General features: G+C 42.2%; 1 protein-coding gene across 2 annotated transcripts in view; it reads left to right on the forward strand.

Annotated features, from left to right (window-relative positions):
- The window catches only part of LOC124615826 (retinoblastoma-like protein 1), a 173145-nt gene that overhangs the window by 19168 nt on the left and 129233 nt on the right, over window positions 1-24744 (forward strand). For both annotated transcript variants that reach the window (XM_047143971.1, XM_047143970.1), the window contains exons 5-6: window positions 13303-13463; window positions 23222-23357. In XM_047143971.1, the coding sequence (XP_046999927.1) occupies window positions 13303-13463; window positions 23222-23357 (297 nt within the window). The remainder of the gene's footprint in view (window positions 1-13302; window positions 13464-23221; window positions 23358-24744) is intronic.

A 24744-nucleotide genomic window follows, 5' to 3' on the forward strand; every position in this document is an offset into this window, starting at 1 on the left:
CTAGGTTAAGTATCTGAAATATAGTCTTTTTCACCACAAATACCAAGCTCTTTTTCACCACAAATACCAAGTGACATGGCACACTGGTTAAGATTCCGGACCCATATTCAGGATGACAACCATCCAAATCCCCATCTGACCATCAGGATTTAGGTTTTTGAGATATCCATAAATCACTGAAGTTAAATGGTTCCTTTGAAAGGGTGTGGCTGATGTACATCTCCAATCTAATTTTGCATTCTGCATCTAATGACCATTTTTGACTACACATAAAGCCCCAATTCTCCTTTCTTCCTTCACTGTAAATCAGTGTTCTAATGATTTGGATTTTCCTACCTAGTTCGTCATATTTGAGCATTATTGGGATGTCGAGATGGCAAGTGTCTAAGAAATTGAGGTTTGTCATGATAATGTAAAAAGTCATGGGTTAAACGGCAGTGCCCTTGACAGAGGTGGGCTAGAATGATTTCATTGTATTTGTGTGTCTGGATGTTTGTACATCATAGATGTGATCACCTTAGATGTCCAAGAGGTTTATTTTATTTTTTTTATTTTTCATTGGTTTTCAGATACTCACTCTGACATTCCATGACTGTCCTTTCTATCAGTGACATACTTTACCACAGTGAGATTTTGCACTGAATTCTCATAATAAACTTTCTTGGCAGCTGAGTCTGAAATCTCGTAACAGCAAATTCTATTATGTTCCTGTACCCAACAGAATGGCATCTCTTTACCCTGCTTATGTAGAGAAATTGAGCCTGTCCTGGATGTTCTAGACAAGGTTCTCTCCTGTGTACAGTCTTTGGATCCTCTGTTGAACGCTGTGGGAGTCTGATCAGTTGGGGCATATTTCATTTGCGTGAAAGCCATCAGTATTCCACTTAATTCAGCAGCGAAAATGGCGAATTCTGTTGGTAGGCAAATTCTTAGGATGTTGCTTAGGAAAACAACATAACAGTAAACTAAGCATCTTTACTTGGAGACATCTGTGTAAACTTCTGTATCATTACAGTGCTTAGTGAAAGTGTGATGCAAAGAAATATATGCTTATAGATAAAATTTGACTTTTCATCTTGAATTATTATTGGCAGTTCCATGCAGTGACAAAGGTCTCAGTCTTTCATGAGGATGTCATGGCTATTGTCATTGGACTAAAGTGACACATGAAGTTCTGAGTTGATGGAATAACCGTGTTGCTTACTTCAGCCGAGATTACCAGGAAAGACGACAGTCTCAGTTCACAGTTGGGAGACTGAGTTCATGAATGTCAGGTTTAGCATGCAAGCTTCCAGGCTTGTATCAAACTCACCAGACAGTCTTCTGCTTTTAAGATCATATGAACGACACTTTGCACCTATATTTTATTCAGTAGTGTGAGAGTGTTTTTGAAATAAAGTGAACTACATCGTGCACCTGCATTTTATTCAGTAGTTTGCCTGCGCTGGTCTGAATGTTGAACCTCACCAACTCCAAACTTCAAATATTAATGAAATTATTGAATTCCCAACAACTTTCACCACCATTAACCTGAACATCATATTTATTAGACATGGCAGCAATTACAGAAAAAATACAAATTGAACTTCTCAGGCTGTAGGCAGCTCAACAACTTCTACGTAAGAGAATGGGAATTACTTTTACAGCAAGTTTCATAAACTGCTGTATGAAATAGTTCACCATACATCTCTTCCTTGACAATTTTTCAAGGCTTTCACGAGGTTTGCTGGCAGTGGTTGGTAATTGCATCTATGCATGTACTGTCCTGTTTTCCCAGATACACACCACTTGACCCATGCTACCATGCCATACCTTCAAGGAGGTTTTACGACTCATAAGATAACCCAAATCACCAACAATATTCACATCTCAAGAAATGGAAACCATATGCATATGCACTTGTCTGTAGAGGAAAAAAATGACATTAAGGAATTGTAGGTTATACCTTTAGGTGATGCGAAATTAATTACTGCTGTACGGAACCGCTGATCAGGATAACTAACTTTCTGGATCTGTGGTTTAATAAACTTGGTGATTTCTTGAAACATTTCAAATTTTTATGCTTAATTGTAAATCATATTTCGAAGAATCTTTTAATATTTGTGCGACAATTTTTCAACTAGTGGATTAAGAGTGTTTACGAGCATATCAGCTCTTAGGTGTAAGCATCCAACACAGATGGCTGTAATTTAATGAATGTTGTTTTTATGTCCGTTACTGTACTTTCTTTACGGATTTAATTAACCACTGAAGCATTAGTAACAGTGCTTCTGTCAGTCAAATTAAAATGTTTAATAAAATATTGAGACTTATCAGTCAACCACTGTCTAGTAATGTGTATTGGTCAGCAATTTGCATTTTGCTGTGAAGTTATAATAGTACTGCACAAGTTCTCGCATTCTACTGGCTTCCACAATGCATTTAAAGCAGCATCTAAAACAAATCAATTGACAATCATAAATTACTGCTTAACAAGCTTTTTTTCCGGTGCTAGCCCAGCAGCAATCGCTAAAGCCAGAAATACCAACTTTGACAACAAACAGTAAAGATGGAGAAGACTTAGATACCTCTCTGGAAGGAAATCTCCTCTTGCTGTAATCCGACTCACGAGTGATGGTGCTTCACATATGTTGAGATACAGGCAGGAATTGCATTGTTGCTGGTTCGAAGAAACTGTTGCGGTATGCGCATACATGAACTTTTTGCTGTGAAAAAAGCGTGTCCTGCAAATTATGTTCTCGCTTGTTTGTGTAGAATTTGTCACTTAACCACCACCATCAGTGATGACAACTCACAACAAATGGAATAAAAATTCACTAAACAACTTAGTACAATCCTGTTTAATGCTCGCATTGACTATGACAGAGCCATCAGAGCACTACAGACCGCTACTAGCTGTTGAATACGTGACACGAGTGCGCAGAATAAGCCTAACCTCAACTGTTGTTGGTGACTCCGGTTATTAAAAAAAAAGTCAGTCTGAGCACATATCACCAGGCAATGTAGGGATATTGAAATTGTTGAGAACATATCAACTGATCACTTGTCTCTTATACAAACAAGCAAAGATGTGATGCATTGACACTGGAAGTATCATAGACATAAACATTTCAGTGTGGAATAATTTAGATCTAAGCACATTGAGGGGGAGGGGGGGGGGCGGCATAGAGGAACTTACACAATCCGATCTTTCTTTGCAAAATTTTTAGTGAGGTCATATAATCAATAGGGAACAAGCAGTGGTTGTCTATTATGACAACTGCAAAAAAAAAACATAACTTTTTTGAAATGTACTAAAAAATTTATGAACATCCAGAAGGAAAAAATAATTAAGGTACATGAAGAAACAATAACATTCAAACTACCTCTACTGCTTGAAAAAATGAAAGCACCAGCTGAGCATCCACTTCTTTCTGCAATGAATTGGAAAGCAGAAATCCACACAGTCATATTCATCAGTACAAACTCTGACCCCCTACGATGGATGGAATCACCTGCACAGTCCTCGTACAATGAAAGCAAGCCAAGAGCAGGATGTTGTCAAAGGCAGACAAGCCAAAACACAGCCCTGTACTGTACACACCAATTACCCTTCTAAGTGAGGTAGGGCAAATTGTTGAGTAAATCATCGCACTCAGATTACAAGAAAAAAAAAAAAAAAAAATTTAAGAGAAACAAATCCAGGGAGATAACATAGTAGGTCACAAAAATAAGTAATTAGCAGAACAGCAAAGTGGAAAGCATAGATTGCTCGCCATATAGAGGAGGCATTGAATCGCTTGTGATTGATTATCTATGGTGGATAGCAATCTATCCTTTCAACATTGTTGTTATTTCATCCTAGGCTTTCCATTGTTTAATTAGTGAAACAAACAGAAAAAAAACAGTCTCAGCTCCTACAGATAAACTAACCTGGTGTCTGTGATAACTGTAAACTTTTCTGGCAGTATTTGGCACTTGAGGAAATCTAGAATGCAGGTCTGCTATGCAAAACTCTAAACTTAGACCAGCCCGATGAAGTTGTACAGCTGTGATCAAATCAAAATGACTGCAGCTGTGACAGTGAAATATAAATTGTTTAAACAGAAGAACGTTATGATATTAGGAAAAAATATTAACATGTGGGTCAGTTTCACAAAGTCAACAACCATTCTTATTTATATGAGTAGCCTTGATAACTTGACATGCCTTTACAGCAAACACTCTCCTACAAAACCAGAAACTCGGTCTTTTTCAACCTACAGCAGGATTGCATAGTAATCGTAAATATATTTTCTGCCAGCAGTGCAGGTGTCATATTTATTACCTGTCTTCATATGATCTCTCTCTCTCATTCTTAATTTAAATATCACTGTTTAGTTATTAATGTGGTGTCACTGCCAGACACCACACTTGCTAGGTGGTAGCCTTTAAATCGGCCGCGGTCCATTAGTATACGCCGGACCCGCGTGTCGCCAATGTCAGTGATTGCAGACCGAGCGCCACCACACGGCAGGTCTAGAGAGACGTCCTGGCACTCGCCCCAGTTGTACAGCCGACTTTGCTAGCGAAGCTACGCTGACCGATACGCTCTCATTTGCCGAGACGATAGTTAGCATAGCCTTCAGCTAAGTCATTGGCTACGACCTAGCAAGGCGCCATAGCTTTGATATTTAATATTGTGAAGCATGTATCATCAAGAGCGATGTTCTACAAATGTGGATTAAAGTTAAGTATTACAGCAACTGCGTCCATTTTCTAAGTTCTCATTTCCTTTCAACTGTTCCAGACCTCACGCCAATCTGCGTGAGCTTAACGCGTGCCTTTCGGCTTCCTCTCGATGTGACTTGGCTGTCGTGCTAAGTCACAACAATTAACATTATCTGTAATTACCCAACATTCTGTAATTTTTCTTTGCTCTCTTCCATCGATTAAAATCCAAGACTGAATGGAGGAGTGAGGTTCAAATTCCCATGCAGTCATTTGGTTTGAGGTGTCACATGCCAAGACCGTTTCTTCAACAATGTTGTCATCCATCCCTTAATCTGTATTGATTCAGTCAGCTAATGCTCTGTTTTTTGTTATAGTTGATGTATGTAAGATGTTTAACTTTTATTCTCTCTCCCTTAATTCATTCTTTTGTCATCTTTCTGAAATTGGTGCTTCATCTACAGTGCCGTGCTGTGGAGAGGATGTTAACTTTAAAAAATTCAACAGTGATCATCACCTGTTAACATTCTAGAATTCCCTAACCTCGAACCTTGCCTTCCAGTCGTTCCGCAAATCTCTCACCATGGAAACCAACCTCACATCCACGGAAGGAACCGCAATCCACCGCCTTATAACTGATCCCGACCTTATAATCTTTGCTGGCAACAAAGGTTCCCCCACTATAGTTAGGAATCACAAGGATTACTTGCTGGAGTGACTCAGCCATCAGTCGGACACGTCCACCTACAAATGCTGCCACAGTGACCCCTTTTCAGAAATCCAGCAGATCTCTAGTCTCTCCTCAAACCCTTGGGCCCATCCCAGAACCTCTCCCTCCTCACCTACACTTCTACTTTCTACATGCTTCCTCAAGTTCTTAAAACCAACAACCCAGGATGCCCCATTGTGGCTTGTTACTGTGCCCCCAGAGAGAATCTCTGCTCTCATGGACAAACACCTTCAGCCTATTACCCATAACCTACCCTTCGAAATAACACTCCAACCATTTCGTCTACCAACTGTCCACAGTTTCTGTTCCTTTACCGTTCACTGCTCATCACTCGATGCCACGTCTATCTACATTGACATCTCCATTGCTCCCCTGGTCCTGCCTCTACTAGACACTGTTTCACAACAACTGACTGATTCCAAATCTGCTATCTCCATCTTGATCACCATGACCAACTGTATCATCACCCACAGCTACTTTTCCTCTGAAGGCATCACCTACAAGTATATGCGTGATAAAGCAGTGGACAGCCACAAGGGACACACTATCCATATTCCTCCAGAATCTCCCCCTGCGGGTCCGGGGGTTAGAATAGGGCCGAGGTATCCCAGACTGTCAGAAGAGGTGACTAAAAGGAGTCTCACACTTTTCGCAGCTGTAAGTTCAGGTCCCATTTTATGGTTTGACTTGCCACTTTCGAAATTCTGCAGAAGTGCGGGCCATATGGGGAAGGACACCTTAAATGGTGCACGAGTTATCCATAGTGCCCTTAGATTCGATCTCCTGAACCTCTTGTCATGGCTTTGCGTCTCCACCTTTCTGTGGTATGTCATCTTCTTGCATTGTCTCCTGTCCTCTTTCGTCCCCATGACAGTATTGAATTTCTCTGTGCTCAATATCCAGCATGGTAGCCAGTCCGTTCTGGTGGGGCTGTCATGTACCCATTTGGTGGTAACCCCCCGACAACACAGGGATCGCACTGCTGTTGGCTGAGCAGTAAACTCCCCACTTGTGACAAGGAGTAGATGTGTGTCTTCCTGGGGCATCAGGACTCCCGGCAAGGACCATTATGTCAGGTGGCCTTTGCTGTGGCTGGGTGGTATCTGTGGGGACAGCCCCTGATTGGAGTGGGTGGCATTAGGGCAGATGACTCACAATGAAGCGGACTGAGTTATCTCTTGGTGATGACCACAAGGCGCCAGCATTCTTTAAAAAAGGCAGGATCGAGTAAAATTCTGACGGGTACGACTTTAAATTGTTTCCCTCCTTCGCTACACCATGGGAGGAATGTAGGGCTACAGAAAGAAGAGAGCCATATTCGCCTCAGTATTTAGTCTGTAGCAGAATTGATGGGGACTCCTTTCTACCTATGAAGCCTCAATTTTTTGTTGAACATCTTGAGGGTAAGTTTGGGGAAGTGACAGCACTGTCCAAGATGAGAAGCAGTGCAGTCTTGATTCAGACAACATCCCCAACCCAATTCCAGGTGTTACTCGCTTGTCACTAGCTGGGTGATATTCCTGTTTCCGTCACTCCCCATAAAAGCCTCAACATAGTGCAGGGGATTATTTTCCATCGCAACCTCCTCTTGCAGTCTGACGACGAACTCCATGCCAATCTAGAACAGCGGGATGTTCATTTCATCTGGCGCATTTACAGGGAACCCAAAGACAACAGGGTTGCTTATGGTGCTTTAAGTGCTGGAAATTCGGCCACATGTCTTCCCGCTGCACTTCGAACGCCACATGTAGAGACTGTGGACGTCCACTGCATCCAGATCTTCTCTGTGCGCCTCCTCCCACTTGTATCAACTGTGGAGAGCAGCACTCCCCTGCTCGCCAGACTACACAGTACTCCAAAAGGAGCGGAAAATCACGGAGTACAAGACCCTGGGCCGGTTGACTTACCAAGAGGCTAAATGTAAATTTAAACGATTACAGCCCGTTCTGTTGATGTCCACATACGCTACAGCTACATTACCATCACCATCGCCAGTCATACCACACTGTGCTATGAACAGTGGGCCCTCTGGGCCTCCAGAATACATCCACTCTCTTGCTGGTAGGGGGAAAATCTATTTCCGTTGCTTCCAAAGTACCTACTTCGGGAACAAGGCTCCCCTAAACACAGGGAACAATGGTCCTCTCCCTCCAGCTGGAGAAGCAACAGCCTCCTTCGGCTCCTCTCATCCAGAAGGGGTCCCTTGGAACCCTCTGTCACAAGGTCTCCACTAATGCCACTGCGGACATTCGCCTGTGGCTAAAGGAGGCAAAAGCTGCTGGACGAAGAGCTTCACAGTCTTCCTCCGTGCCTGAACTATTTCGGACAAGTCCTCCCAGCAAGCCCCTAAAGAGAAGCGAGAGGGCAAGCAAACATAGAAGTCTTCTAAGAAAAAGTACCCTCCAGTGGCCCCAACACCACCACTCCCTACCAATTCTGCACCTGCAGATGAGGTGGAGATCTCAGCATTCCCCTGAGGACGTGGATCTCACTGATGCCTCATCCACAATAGGAATGGATATGAATACTCAATTGGTGGCAGCAGGTAACCCTGAGGCATAACCTGCCTCCTTGCATGCTTCGTGCCCTCCCAGCCTCACAATAATGTCATCCTCCAGTAGAATTGCTGTGGTTTTCTCCACTACCTGGCTGAGCTACGGCAACTGTTAAGCTTTCCACCTGCTTTCTACATTGGCCTCCAGGAAACATGGTGGCCGGCAATGCAGACCCCTGCTCTTCGTGGCTATAGGGGATATTACAAGAACTGTAGCGACTATAATAGTGTGTCAGGTGGAGTTTGTGTCTATGTCCTGAACTCAGTATGTAGTGAACGTGTGCGCCGTCAAACCCCTCTTGAAGCTGTGGGTATCAGGATAAGGATGACACAGGAAATAACTGTCTGCAACATTTATTTTCCTCCCGATGGTGAAGTACCCTTGAACTGCACTGATTCATAAATCCCTAAACCTTTCCAACTTTTGGGAGATTTTAGCACTCATAACCCCTTGTGGGGTGGCACTGTGCTTACTGGCCGAGGTAGAGATGTCGAAACTTTCCTGTCTCAATTCTACCTGTGCCTCTTAAATATTGGAGCCCCCACACATTTCAGTGTGACTCTTGACACTTACTCGGCCAATGATGTATCCCAGGACTTCTCCCATCTGTCCACTGGAGAGCCCACAATGACTTGTGTGGTAGTGACCACTCCACTTCTCATCTTCCTGTCACTCCCCCAGAGCTATTCCGCTGGACGTCTACCAAGATGGGCTTTAAACAAGGCAGACTGGGGAAAACACGATCCCTTGTTCTTTAGGGCGTCCTTTGACGAAAGTCAATACCTTGGTGGTCACCGTAAATCGCTGAGGCCGTTAAAGAGCGTCGGTGAGCTCTACAGTGACATAAGTGGCACCCTTCCCTAGAGCACTTAATAACTTTTAAACGGTTCTGTGCCCGCATTCGCCAGCTTATAAAAACAGGAGTGTTGGGAGAGGTACGTCTCGACCGTTGGGTGCCATACGTCACCTTCCCAAGTCTGGATGGAGATCAGACGTGTTTGTTGGTACGAGACCCCGACAGGTGTTACTGGCATTAACATCATGGCGTGTTATCTACCGACACAGATGTGATTGCCGAGCACTATACTCGAGCCTCTGTGTCAGAGAATTATCCCCCAGCGTTTCGCACCCCCAAATGGCAGATGGAAAAGAAAGCCCTCTCATTCACTGAATATCACAGTGACCCTATAATGCTCCATTTACAGAGTGGGAGCTTCTCAGCGTCCTTGCACATTGCCCCGACACAGCTCCTGGCCCAGATTGGATCCACAGTTAGATGATCAAACATCTCTCGTATGACTACAAGTGGCATCTCCTCGTCATCTTCAACTGGATCTGGTGCGATGGCGTTTTTCCGTCACAATGGCGGGAGAGCACAATCATTCCTGTGCTCAAACCTGGTAAAAACCAGCTTGAAGTGGATAGCTATCAGCCCATCAGCCTCACCAACATTCTTTGTAAGATGTTAAAACGTATGGTAAGTCGGTGGTTGTGTTGGGTCCTGGAGTCACGTGACCTACTGGCTCCATGCCAGGGCAGTTGCCGCCAGAGTCGCTCTACCATTGATGATCTAGTTTCCCTCAAGTCTGCCATCCAAACAGCCTTTTGCAGACACTAACACCTGGTTGCCATCTTTTTTGATTTACAAAAAAAGCTTGCGACACAACCTGGCGACGTCATATCCTTGCTACATTATATGAGTGGAGTCTCCGGGGTCCGCTCCTGATTTTTTTTTTTTTTTTTTCCCAAAAGTTCCTATCGCTCTATGCTTTCCATGTCCTAGTTGGTACCTCCCATAGTTCCCCCATATCCAGGAGAATCCCGCAGGGCTCTGTATTGAGTGTATCTCTAGTTTTAGTGGCCATTAAGGGTCTAGCAGCAGCTGTCTGGCCGTCGGTCTCACCTTCTCTGTATGCAGATGACTTCTGCATTTCGTACTGCTCCTCCATTACTGGTATTGCTGAGTGGCACCTACAGGGAGCTATCCAAAAAGGCGCAGTCGTGGGCTCCAGCCCACAGCTTCCAGTTTTTAGCTGCAGAGTTGTGTGTCATGCATTCTGTTGGCATCGTATCGTTCATCCATAGCCAGAACTTTACCTTAATGATGATCCACTCACGGTAGTGGAGACATATCGATTTTTAGGACTGTTTTTCGATGCCCGATTAACGTAGTTTCCTCATCTTCTTCAGCTTAAGCAGAAGTGTTGTCTGAGCAACACCAACAGAGGTGCAGATCGCTCTACACTGCTGCAACTCTACAAAGCCCTTGTTCAATCCCGCCTTGACTATGGGAGTCTGGTTTATAGTTCGGTGGCTCTCTCAGCATTGCGTTGACTCGACCCAGTGCACCACCGTGGCGTTAAACTGGCAACAGGAGCTTTTAGGACGAGTCCGGTGACCAGTGTCCTGGTGGAGTCTGGAGACCGTCCATTGAAGGTTGGGTGTGCACAACTACTTGCCAGTTACATTGCACATATTCATAGTTCGCCTGAGCATCCAAATTACTGTCTCCTTTTCCCATCCACGGCGGTTCACCTCTGGCATTGGACGCCCAGGTCAGGGCTTACAATTGCAGTTCGCGTCCGATCTCTTCGGTCTGAAGTGTAGTCCTTACCTTTACCTCCTATACTCGAGGTCCATTCATGTACGCCTCCATTGTGTGTGCACCTAGGCCGAAGCTTCGTCTGGACCTTTCACATCGATGTAAGGACTTGTTTAACCCCGCAGCTCTCTGCTGTCACTTCCCCTCGATTCTTGACATGTATGGAAGTGAAACAAGGACAATAAATAGTTTGGACAAGAAGAGAATAGAAGCTTTCGAGATGTGTTGCTACAGAAGAATGCTGACGTTTATATGGGTAGATCACATAACTAATGAGGAGGTATTGAATAGAATTGGGGAGAAGAGGAGTTTGTGGCACAACTTGGCAAGAAGAAGGGACCAGTTGGTAGGACATGATCCGAGGCATCATGGGATCACAAATTTAGCATTGGAGGGCAGCGTGGAGGGTAAAAATCGTAAAGGGAGACCAAGAGATGAATACACTAAGCAGATTCAGAAGGATGTAGGTTGCAGTAAGTACTGGGAGATGAAGAAGGTTGCACAGGATAGGGTAGCGTGGAGAGCTGCATCAAACCAGTCTCAGGACTGAAGACCACAACAACAACAACAACAACAACAACAAACCAGGTCCATGAAGTGGTTTACACTGACAACTCGATGGCTGATGTTCACGTTGGCTTTGCGTATGTTCATGGAGGACATATTGAACAGCACTCCTTGCCAGATGGCTGCAGTGTTTTCACTGCAGAGCTGGCGGCCATTTCTCGTGCTCTTGAGTGCATCCTCTCCTGCCCTGGCGAGTCGTTTCTCCTTCGTTTCTCCTCTGTACTGACTCCTTGGGCAGCCTACAAGCTATTGACCAGTGCTACCCCCGCCATCCTTTGGTAGCGACCAGTCAGGAGTCCACCTATGCTCTGGAACAGTCCATTCGTTTTGTGGTGTTTGTGTGGACCCCAGGTCATGCCGGAATCCCAGGAAATGAACTTACTGACAGGCTAGCCTAACAGGCTACACGGAAACCTCATCTGGAGATCGGCACCCTATAACTGACCTGCGATCATTATTATGCCACAAGGTCTTTCAGCTTTGGGAGATGGAATGACGTAATCTCAGTACACACAATAAATTGCATGACCTTAAGGAGACTACGAATGTGTGGGAGACCTCCATGCAGACATCTTGCAGGAACTCTGTGGTTCTCTGCCGGCTCCACATTGGACGTATGTGGCTAACATGTGGCTACCTCCTCCGTCGCGAGGACCCACCTTGATGTCACTGTGGCTCACATATGACTGTCATCCATATCTTGCTGGATTGCCCACTTTTAGCCGCTCTGCAGCGGGCTTTTAACCTTCCAAGCACCCTACCTTCAGTGTTGGGCGATAATGCCTCAAAGGCAGATTTAGTTTTACGTTTTATTCATGAGGGAAGTTTTTATCATACGATCTAAGGAGGGGCATTTAGCCTTCTCTCTGAGGTCGCCACCCTCCCTCTATTTTAACTTGGTCGCATTTTCTTTGCATTTGTTTGTCTTGGTGGTTGTCTTTTCCCTACATGTGTTCACCTCGCCTTGTCTTTTTGGGATGTTGCAGAGTGGCTGGCTCATCCTCTTTTATTATTGTGATCAGCTAGCCCAGACAATCTGCTCTATGGTTTTAATACCTCCTCCTACTTTTCCTTGTGGTTTATGTTTTCCCCATTTTTTGTTCATTCCATTTGTTTTCTTTTTAGGTGTGGTGTTGGGTGTTTTTTGTGCCTTGAACCTTTCTTGCGGTGGGAAAAAGGGACTGGTGACCCTGTAGTTTGGTCCCTTTATACCCCCCACCAATCTCCAGAATCTCAACACCTTCTCCTCCATTCACTTCACCAGCTCCTCCTCAACCCAACAACCACCTTCCTTGAGGTTGACCTCCACCTCTATGATGGCTACATTGGTACCTCCATCCCTATCAAACCTAGCAACCGCCAACAATACTTCCACTGCAACAATACTTCCAGCTGTTACCCATTCCACACAAAGAAGCCTGATAGTAACAGGTGGGTGAAGCATTCGCATCAGTGGCATGTTGATCCAAATTGTCTTTTCCCAAGTTGTTACATGTAGATGAGGTTTGATTATATATAGGTGCTATTGCACACACCACGTTCAAGGAACGAGATTTCACCAATAACATTAAGATGAAAGACTGTTAAAGAATTCTGAAAAAAGATTGGTCCCAAGTAGACTGCAGGAAGATCTGAAACAGGTGATGAGGGGGAACAGGGGGAGAAAAAGAAGACACAGGCATTTACAGTTCATTGATAAGTTCTTCATCCCCTTTAGTTTTCCATGGTGGCCAGAGTGTCTGCTTTTAAATGTGCCTTGTCTTTACATTTTGGAATGACAGCTCTGTGTGTTGTGAGTGCTGAGTGTGTGAAAATGACACTACAGAGTTTCTTCTGTAGCTGTTCTGATGTTAGTGAAGATGGAATGCTTTCTCTTCAAAGTTTATTGCTCATTATACATAATATATATCTGCATGTGTGAGACTTTTTTACTTTGACCAGTGTGGCCTGTATTTAGTAAATGCTGGTGTAATAGCAGTTACTGATCTATTCATGTTTTACAATAGAAACTAGAATCCTGATTTGGCAGAAATACAGAATTGTGAAAATTCTGTTCATTGCAGCTTTACTTTATTCTTATGTCATTTGCATTAGTTTTCATATTGTTCTTTAATAAATATATAAATGTACTGTATTGGAATTTTTGTGTGTACATACAGGTATTCCAAATGATTTTTGGGATGAAAACTATAAGCCACCTGAGGTGGCTCTATGTATTATTGATCATTTGTGCACAAATCATGATGGAATACCAATAGAAGCAAAAGCTATCAAAGAGTACTACTGGAAAAACCACATAAAAAAACTCTTTGAAAGAAAGGTATTTCGAACATTTGTTCTCAAGTAGTCTTAAACTAACTGAAGTTGGAGAAAGGTCTATTGGTCAAAAAATAGTTGTTCGCAGTAGTTTAATAAAAGTATCTAAGTGACAGTAGAAAAATTGCAGACTGATCATTATCATTCATTTTATCAAATTTAGAGGAGAAAGATAATGAAGAAAAGTTTGTAAGGTGGTTGAAGTTATTCTTAGTTTCTGTTCGACAGTCTGTCCATTAGTGACAGATGGGACATTTAAAGTTTTAGAAATAAAGATAAAATGTTTATTTTTTATGTAAATTCTTGGTTTCTTTCTGAAATCTGAACTTTTATTATTTGGTAAACAAGATTAGTGGGCAATTTCAGTAATTCAGGAAGATTTGAAACTGGTGATGAGGGGGAACAGGGGGAGAAAAAGAAGACACAGACATTTACAGTTCATTGGTAAGGTCTCCACCCCCTTTAGTTTTCTGTGGCGGAAGGGACAAAAAAATTGAGCCTCAGGTGTAGCAAGCTGCAGTATATTGCATCATTTCTTTAATGTAAGACCATTAATAAATTTAAGTTTTTATGTTGTTATGTGATTGACAGGACAAGTGATTTGACGAATAGGACATATCCAATGACTGGTCCTCTAAAATAATATTAAGCACCTTTGAGGTAGATAAAACTAAACAAAATGGTAGTAATAACAGAGCTAAAACTTCACTAATAGAATAGTGTCTTGAAAACAGTCCACAGGCCAATTTAAAAAATGGAAACACAAAATTTGCTTTAAAAGTCATCTAACTTGAAACCCCCCCCCCCCCCCCTCCTACTATTTACCACAACAGCAGCAAAAAAATTCAATGTTCCATCTTTGTTATAGCATATACAATATATGGACCAAGCCCATTCATACAGGAATGGTAAACATGTCTCTACCATCACTGATAAGTCAAATTTATTTGGAAAAATCACTCAAACCACATCACCATGATAATGTTTTCCTTCATATGTCACAGCAACGCATTTCCCCAGTGCAGTATGTGAAACAACTTGCATAGAATCAGTAATGTCACTGCTGTTTTGAATCCCAGGAATATCACAGCCTAAATCATCTGACTCATCCAAAGAGTAAACTTAATGCATTCTTTTCTTTTTTACGATTTCATCTCTTTCTGTATGCCACATGTGTCTAAACTTTTCTTGTAACATTCTTACCAACTCTATTAGTTGCTCCTTTCTGTGAAATGTTGCAGAACAAGACCAGTGAAGCTCTACACTGCTCATCTTCCAAGTAACGTAATGAGCTTATGATAAATGTATTTTTAAATTGGGATGCTGCCCTGTCATAAAGACAAAAATTGTTTATAGTTCAGGTAGTTTCTCTTTCAGCTCGTATGTTACATTGTGCAAGAAGTTCCAGACTGCATATTTGTCATACACAAAGTGGTCAATAATTATTGCAAAATATTGCACTCCTACATCAGTACAAACACATGCAGTGGAGATACACACTTGTTCATAACATTAATGTGCTGATTGTGTTTATGTCATCTTGGAAAATCAACGATAGGGGAAAGCAAATTATTATTTGTGGGGACTTCAATGTTGATTCACTGAAAGAGTGTAATAGGAAGAATGACTTGGAAGTCTTGCTTGGTTCTTTCAATTTGACATCTGTCATTAATTTTCCTACTCAGGTAGTAAAGGACAGCAGCACATTGATAGATAACACATTTATAGACCAAGATAAGTTTAATAACATAAATTCTTGTCCTGTTGAGAATGGCCTTACTGATTATGGTGCTCAGCTAGTTACAGTGTAGGACATAGCTCCATTCAGTAATTCAGAACTACCCTCCAAAGTTGTGCGTTCAATTAATGACTCAACAATTAGAAATTTCAGGGAAAATCTTCAGCAGTTGGACTGGGATGATGTGTACAAGGAACCCGATGCTAATTTAAAATATAACTTATTTCATGATACACTTGTAAGAGAATTTGAAAATTGTTTCCCCAAGAAAGTAGTTAAATCTAGTTATAAGAAACCATGCAAAAAACCTTGGCTTACTAAAGGAATAAAAATGTCTTGTAACCACAAAAGGGAACTGTATCTAACAACAAGAAAGAGTAATGACCCAGAAACAGCCAAATATTATAAAAACTACTGTGCTACGTTAAGAAAGGTCATTAAAAAGTCCAGAAGCATGTGCATCATGTCTGAGATTAATACCTCTGATAACAAAATCAAAACAATTTGGAATATTGTTACAAGGGAGACAGGGCCACCAAGAGTACAGGATGACGGCATTACCATCAAAGCGAATGGAAACTTGACTAACAACAAGCCGGAAGTCGAAAACATTTTGAATAATCATTTTTTAAATTTTGTAGAGAAAACAGGATCTAAATGTTCATTAGAAGAAGAAAGGCAGTTTATGGAAGAGGCCTAATCCACACCATTTGATACAATTGAAATTCCACCCACCTCTCCTTCTGAAATTAAGGTGATGATAAACTCTCTCAAGAATAAAAGCTCACATGGAATTGATGGCATTTCCAGCAGGATTAAAGCTTGTTCCCAAGAGATAAGTGGGATTCTCAGCCACATATGTAATAGCTCTCTGAAGAAGGGTATTTTGCCAGATAGAATGAAGTATGCCATTGTTAGACCACTGCATAAAAAGTGGTATGTCTAATGTCAACAACTACCGTCCAATCTCTCTTTTGACTGCCTTGTCCTAAATTCTCGAAAAAGTAATGTATTGTAGAATAGCTTCACAACTTTGTAAAAATAAAGTTTTAACAAAATGTCAGTTTGGTTTCCACAAAGGTTTTTCAACGGAAAATGCCATATATACTTTCGCTAATGAAATATAAATGCTCTGAGTAACCGGAAGTCACCCGTTGGGATTTTTTGTGATCTCTCAAAGGCTTTTGATTGTGTAAATCATGGAATACTTCTAGATAAGCTCTAGTAATGTGGTATGAATGGAACAGTGCTCAAATGGTTTAAATCATACCTCACTGGAAGAGTGCAGAAAGTTGAAATAAGCAGTTCACATAATATGCAAAAAACTGGCGATTTCTCAAATTGGGGAACAATCAAGAATGGGGTGCCACAAGGTTCGGTCTTGGGTCCTCCGCTGGTCTTAATATATGTTAATGACTTGCCATTCTGTGTTCACGAAGATGCAAAGCAGGTATTTTTGCCGATGATACAGGTATAGCTATCACACCTGACGGACAAGAATTAACAGGTGAAATTGTAAACGATCTTTTTCAGAAAATCATTAGGTGGTTCTCTGCAAATGGGCTCTCATTAAACTTTGACAAAACACAGTATATTCAGTTCCACACAGTAATGGAATGACACCATTAATAAATATAGACTTCGATCAGAAATCGGTAGCTAAGGTAGAATATTCAAAATTTCTAGGTGTATGCATTGTTGAGGAGTTGAACTGGAAAAAACTCATTGAAGATCTGCTGAAACTTTTTCAGTTCAGCTACTTATGCTATTAGGATCATTGCAAATTTTGGTGATATACATCTCAGTAAACTAGCTTACCATGCCTATTTTCATTCTCTGCTTTGGTATGGCATCATATTCTGGGGTAACTCATCATTGAGTAAAAGAATGTTCATTGCACAAAAGCGTGTAATCAGAATAATTGCTGGAGCTCATACAAGATCATCCTGTAGACACTTATTTAAAGAGCTAGAGATCTTCACTGTAGCCTCACAATATATATATATAAATATATAGGTGTCTGTATGTGTGGATGGATATGCGCGTGTGTGCGAGTGTATACCTGTCCTTTTTTCCCCCTAAGGTAAGTCTTTCCGCTCCCGGGATTGGAATGACTGCTTACCCTCTCCCTTAAAACCCACTTCCTTTCGTCTTCCACTCTCCTTCCCTCTTTCCTGATGAGGCAACAGTTTGTTGCGAAAGCTTGAATTTTGTGTGTGTGTTTGTGTTTGTTTGTGTGTCTATCGACCTGCCAGCGCTTTCGTATATATATATATATATATATATATATATATATATATATATATATATATATAAAAACAAAGATGATGTGACTTACCAAACGAAGCTGAAGCGCTGGCAGGTCGACAGACACACAAACTAACACACACAAACACACAAATTTCAAGCTTTCGCAACAAACTGTTGCCTCATCAGGAAAGAGGGAAAGACGAAATGATGCGGGTTTTAAGGGAGAGGGTAAGCAGTCATTCCAATCCCGGGAGCGGAAAGACTTACCTTAGGGGGAAAAAAGGACAGGTATTCACTCGCGCACACACACATATCCATCCGCACATACACAGACACAAGCAGACATTTGTAAAGGCAAAGAGTTTGGGCAGAGATGTCAGTCGAGGCGGAAGTAAAGAGGCAAAGATGTTGTTGAAAGACAGGTGAGGTATGAGTGGCGGCAACTTGAAATTAGCGGAGATTGAGGCCTGGAGGATAACGAGAAGAGAGGATATACTGAAGGGCAAGTTCCCATTTCCGGAGTTCGGATAGGTTGGTGTTGGTGGAAGTATCCAGATAACCCGGACGGTGTAACACTGTGCCAAGATGTGCTGGCCATGCACCAAGGCATGTTTAGCCACAGGGTGATCCTCATTACCAACAAACACTGTCTGCCTGTGTCCATTCATGCGAATGGACAGTTTGTTGCTGGTCATTCCCACATAGAATGCATCACAGTGTAGGCAGGTCAGTTGGTAGATCACGTGGGTGCTTTCACACGTGGCTCTGCCTTTGATCGTGCACACCTCCCGGGTTACAGGACTGGAGTAGGTGGTGGTGGGAGGGTGCATGGGACAGGTTTTGCACCGGGGGCGGTTACAAGGATAGGAGCCAGAGGGTAGGGAAGGTGGTTTGGGGATTTCATAGGGATGAACTAACAGGTTACGAAGGTTAGGTGGACGGCGGAAAGACACTCTTGGCGGAGTGGGGAGGATTTCATGAAGGATGGATCTCATTTCAGGGCAGGATTTGAGGAAGTCGTATCCCTGCTGGAGAGCCACATTCAGAGTCTGGTCCAGTCCCGGAAAGTATCCTGTCACAAGTGGGGCACTTTTGTGGTTCTTCTGTGGGGGATTCTGGGTTTGAGGGGATGAGGAAGTGGCTCTGGTTATTTGCTTCTGTACCAGGTCAGGAGGGTAGTTGCGGGATGCGAAAGCTGTTGTCAGGTTGTTGGTGTAATGATTCAGGGATTCCGGACTGGAGCAGATTCGTTTGCCACGAAGACCTAGGCTGTAGGGAAGGGACCGTTTGATGTGGAATGGGTGGCAGCTGTCATAATGGAGGTACTGTTGCTTGTTGGTGGGTTTGATGTGGACGGACGTGTGAAGTTGGCCATTGGACAGGTGGAGGTCAACGTCAAGGAAAGTGGCGTGGGATTTGGAGTAGGACCAGGTGAATCTGATGGAACCAAAGGAGTTGAGGTTGGAGAGGAAATTCTGGAGTTCTTCTTCACTGTGAGCCCAGATCATGAAGATGTCATCAATAAATCTGTACCAAACTTTGGGTTGGCAGACCTGGGTAACCAAGAAGGCTTCCTCTAAGCGACCCATGAATAGGTTGGCGTACGAGGGGGCCATCCTGGTACCCATGGCTGTTCCCTTTAATTGTTGGTATGTCTGACCTTCAAAAGTGAAGAAGTTGTGGGTCAGGATGAAGCTGGCTTAGGTAATGGGGAAAGAGGTTTTAGGTAGGGTGGCAGGTGATCGGCGTGAAAGGAAATGCTCCATCGCAGCGAGGCCCTGGACGTGCGGAATATTTGTGTATAAGGAAGTGGCATCAATGGTTACAAGGATGGTTTCCGGGGGTAACAGATTGGGTAAGGATTCCAGGCGTTCAAGGAAGTGGTTGGTATCTTTGATGAAAGATGGGAGACTGCATGTAATGGGTTGAAGGTGTTGATCTACGTAGGCAGAGATACGTTCTGTGGGGGCTTGGTAACCAGCTACAATGGGGCGGCCGGGATGATTGGGTTTGTGGATTTTAGGAAGAAGGTAGGAGTGCGGAGTGTCGGTGGGGTCAGGAGGTTGATGGAGTCGGGTGAAAGGTTTTGCAGGGGTCTAAGGTTCTGAGGATTCCTTGAAGCTCCGCCTGGACATCGGGAATGGGGTTACCTTGGCAAACTGTATGTGGTGTTGTCTGAAAGCTGACGCAGTCCCTCAGCCACATACTCCGGACGATCAAGTACCACGGTCGTGAAACCCTTGTCCGCCGGAAGAATGACGATGGATCGGTCAGCCTTCAGATCACGGATAGCCTGGGCTTCAGCAGTGGTGATGTTGGGTGTAGGATTAAGGTTTTTTAAGAAGGATTGAGATGCAAGGCTGGAAGTCAGAAATTCCTGGAGGGTTTGGAGAGGGTGATTTTGAGGAAGAGGAGGTGGGTCCCGCTGTGACGGAGGACAGAACTGTTCCAGGCAGGGTTCAATTTGGATGGTGTCTTGGGGAGTTGGATCATTAGGAGTAGGATTAGGATCATTTTTCTTCGTGGCATAGTGATATTTCCAGCAGAGAGTACGGGTGTAGGACAGTAAATCTTTGACGAGGGCTGTTTGGTTGAATCTGGGAGTGGGGCTGAAGGTGAGGCCTTTGGATAGGACAGAGGTTTCGGATTGGGAGAGAGGTTTGGAGGAAAGGTTAACTACTGAATTAGGGTGTTGTGGTTCCAGATTGTGTTGATCGGTATTTTGAGGTTTTGGAGGGAGTGGAGCTGGAAGTGGGAGATTGAGTAGATGGGAGAGACTGGGTTTGTGTGCAATGAGAGGAGGTTGAGGTTTGCTGGAAAGGTTGTGAAGGGTGAGTGAGTTGCCTTTCCGGAGGTGGGAAACCAGGAGATTGGATAGTTTTTTGAGGTGGAGGGTGGCATGCTGTTCTAATTTACGGTTGGCCTGTAGGAGGATGCTCTGAACAGCCGGTGTGGATGTGGGAGAGGAAAGATTAAGGACTTTTATTAAGGATAGGAGTTGACGGGTGTGTTCATTGGCTGAGTTGATGTGTAGGTGAAGGATTAGGTGGGTGAGGGCAATGGATTGTTCAGTTTGGAACTGGTATAGGGACTGATGGAAGGAAGGGTTGCAGCCAGAGATGGGAACTTTGAGTGTGAGGCCTTTGGGGGTAATGCCAAATGTCAGACAAGCCTGAGAAAATAAAATATGCGAGCGTAATCTGGCTAGGGCGAAGGCATGTTTGCGGAGGGAATGTAAATAAAACTTAATGGGGTCATTGTGGGGGTGTTGTGAGGGTGACATGGTATTAGAAGGTGGAAAGTGTAACATGAGGTGAAATGAAAATGAAAATAAAAATATATGGGGAGAGATAAAGGTGAACTGGAAAGTAAGTGGAGATCTGGAATGAAAAAAGGCGAAAAGGTGTTGGTTACAGCTGGGCTATGTTGGACTCGGGTTGGTAGACAACGATGTGCATAAAGGTTAGGTGGTTGTGTTGCCGCCAAAACACGTTAAAGGATGGAGAAATTCGGGAACATTTCGAAAAAATTGCATGTAGTATATTAAAAGGAGTGGTTTTGTGGTGGCAGATTATGAAAATGAGGCTAACAATAGTGTGACGAAGAAATAATGACGTTAAAACCTGTGGGAAGCGGCTGAAAATTATAAGTGATGTGGGAAAAACGGAAATGGAAATAAAGCGAAAGTTATTAGAACTGGCCGAAATGGTTGTTTAAAAGGTGAAAGGAACTGTTTGTGGACTAGAAAACGGTGGATATTATAGCGGCGGTAGTGCTGAAAGCGTCAAAAAAATTTTTTTGGTTATGGTTTGGAAGTGGGTTACGTATTATAGAGTATATATAGGCGGGATAAAATAGTATAGCAGATTACGGTAAAAAGGAGAAGGTGAATACAAAGTGAAACTACTGGCAAAAACAGAAAGAGGAAAATAAGACGACAGAAAAGATTTCGAGATGCAACAGTGACAATAACAAACGTAATTGTTGGATTCAAATTAATGATATCAATATAATAGAGGGAAACATTCCACGTGGGAAAAATTATATATAAAAACAAAGATGAGGTGACTTACCGAACGAAAGCGCTGGCAGGTCGATAGACACACAAACAAACACAAACATACACACAAAATTCAAGCTTTCGCAACAAACTGTTGCCTCATCAGGAAAGAGGGAAGGAGAGGGAAAGACGAAAGGATGTGGGTTTTAAGGGAGAGGGTAAGGAGTCATTCCAATCCCGGGAGCGGAAAGACTTACCTTGGGGGGGGGGGGGGGGGGGGGGAAATAAATATATATATATATATATATATATATATATATATATATATATATATAAAAAACAAAGATGATGTGACTTACCAAATGAAAGTGCTGGCAGGTCGACAGACACACAAACGAACACAAACATACACACAAAATTCAAGCTTTCGCAACAAACTGTTGCCTCATCAGGAAAGAGGGAAGGAGAGGGAAAGACGAAAGGATGTGGGTTTTAAGGGAGAGGGTAAGGAGTCATTCCAATCCCGGGAGCGGAAAGACTTATCTTATGGGGGAAAAAGGACGGGTATACAATCGCGCGCGCGCACACACACATATCTATCCGCACATACACAGACACAAGCAGACATTTTCTTTCATAAAATATTGATAATTAAGAATTTATATTTGAAATGAAAACAGGAATATTGTGTGCACTATGTAATTGGAAACAAGAAGACGTGCAGTATTCATAAAAAATGAAACTGATGATAAATTTTAGAATTACGAGATGTAGGTATTTAAAATTGAATGAAAAAAAGCTGACCGAGGCGAGACTTGAACTGTCGAATACAGTACCTCAAAAAACCTCAAATCCAGTTTTTCTCTGTAAATTTATGGAAAACATTAAGAACGACCTATTTCCTGGCACTTTTTAACAGCGTTCTGCATGCATGTTTCACTGCGGAGCAGGAGGCAGCCTAGCCATTTTCATACTGCTTGTTGACAGTGTGACAATCAGAGCACATCAGTACAGAGACTGTGACTACAAATTTTTCAAATAAAAACTGCATAGCTAAATCATGATAAAGAAAAACGGTCATGACTACTAATGCATTAGAATATATTAAAATTTCCGTTTAATGTAACTTAGTATTAAGATATCTAATTCGTAATTAGGACCTACTTCCAAGAGCAGAACACCACCAGTGTATGCATGCTATAGCTTCTGACCAATCATTGTGTTCGCGTTTGTTTACATCAGGTTCATTCTTATGATGCGCAGAGTTTAGATCATCAACAGTTTTAGTGGAAAGACTGCTCTACTGGAAACAAGCCTAACAATGAACTGTTTGCTCAATAATGGTGGGAAATCATTGCCAACTTCACAACCAAGTTTCTACCAGTATGACCCATGAGAGTAACTTCTCTCTTGGTTGATGGTGTTAAATGAAAGAAAAGATGAAATTGAAGTATGTTTCTATACTCTGCATTTAATTCCAGTGCATTAGGATTTCATTGAAGCTACTCACAGTGATGGCTTTCAGATTTTTAAATTTCACTCATGGGATGTCTGTCAACGTGTTTTAATCCAGCTTGTCTCTTCAGTTAATTCTCATCTTTCCTCTCTAAATCTAGAAAGCGAAACACATTTCATACTAATTCCTTGTTTGCTATTGCATATTACATTTGTAAGCAGACCCTTCTCTTCCTTTTAGTATGACCAATTTTAGCTTACATTTCATGCATTTTACACATGAGTTCATGTTGTTAATAATCAGAAATTATTATTACAGATCTTGAGAGGCGATGCATCAAAATTTAGTGGGATTTTAGATCCAGGTATCTTCGAGCTGAACTCAAAGGCTGTAAATAAGGCTTATGAAGAATATGTGTTGAATGTCGGTGATTTTGATGAAAGGATATTTCTTGGTAAGTTTTTCAATTTTGTGATCTTGTACCTTGAGCTGTCGTTGTCTTCTGTTACATGTTTATTAACTGTGGGTTTATATTGGCGATGGAGCACATACTGTATCTGGGACAGTATAGTCAGTTGTAGCAGTTTTGAAAGCAACAAGAGCTTGTTCATCCTTGTAGAGAAATTTTTAGTTGTGGAATTCCAGAATGTTGTTCATTTCCTATTCTTGGCACCTACTGTACAGGCATTGTCTAAACTAGCTGTGTGTGCTTTCTGGTCACTGTCATGCATTACCTTCAGAAACTTTACTTCCAATCTCCATTGTAATGTGAACTTGGGATCTCTTAACTGAAGAATTACTTTGTATAAGATTGTGCTTTTCTAAGTAAAGTGAACATATAATGAAAGAACACAATGCTCACCAATTTTTAAGAAAAATCAGTCTTCAGTATATGGTATTCCATGTATAGTGGTTATGTGGTGCCATAAGTGCTGTTGCTCTGTATTATTTTTTGTCCATATTAATATATGTTAAATTTCAATAATGGATATTCCTGGGTGGAAAAATATGTAAAATCACTTACCTATGGGTGATAGGTGTATGACACACAGAAGCATATAATAGAAGACATTTAACACTTGCTTTCATGATGTTGCTCTTTTTCTAGTAAGAGTACACACAGCTACCCAAAAGTCACACTTGCAGTAGCAGCAAGTCTCGTTGCTACCAAGAGCACATACTTTTGGGTGTCTGTGAGGTTGTGTGTGTGAAAAGGAGTGAGATCTTGAAAGCTAGTGTTAACTGTTTCATATTACATGTTTCTGTGTGCCACACACCAATATTATGCAGGTAAGAGGTTGGTTTCCCATATTTTAGGTATGTTAAGTTTCAGTGTTTAGTACAAAAATATGCTTTTAAGCATATTTTCGCTTTTCAGTCCATTTTGTGTACAACCTGCCATCTTCCTTCCATTGGTCTTACTTTGAACTTACTGGCTAACTCAGGTGCAAATTACGAATAATTAAGAAATTGTTATAAAGATGTTTTCAATGTTGAAGTCTGGGACCGTAATTTATCCTCCTAAAGTTTATTTGGTTCAGTATGTATAGCAGATGCAATTGATATTCCCTTTTCATATATAGTTTTGTAAAATAGTAAATGAAAACCCATATATTAAGGTGTTGCAGTGCTAAACAAGTAGTTCACAATAGTGTGTTCCTAGCAGTGCAGTGTGTCAGTCATGGAAAGGTGCTACCACTAATTAGGGAAATGAAGGAGTCATTACCATTTGCTGCCTAAAAGATAAGATGGAAAAAAGTATTTGAAACAGATTGGACAGCCGCCCGGAGTGACCGTTCGGTTCTAGGCGCTACAGTCTGGAACCGAGCGACCGCTACGGT

The sequence above is a fragment of the Schistocerca americana genome, chromosome 5 (genome assembly GCF_021461395.2).
Source record: "Schistocerca americana isolate TAMUIC-IGC-003095 chromosome 5, iqSchAmer2.1, whole genome shotgun sequence".
Lineage (NCBI taxonomy): Eukaryota > Metazoa > Arthropoda > Insecta > Orthoptera > Acrididae > Schistocerca > Schistocerca americana.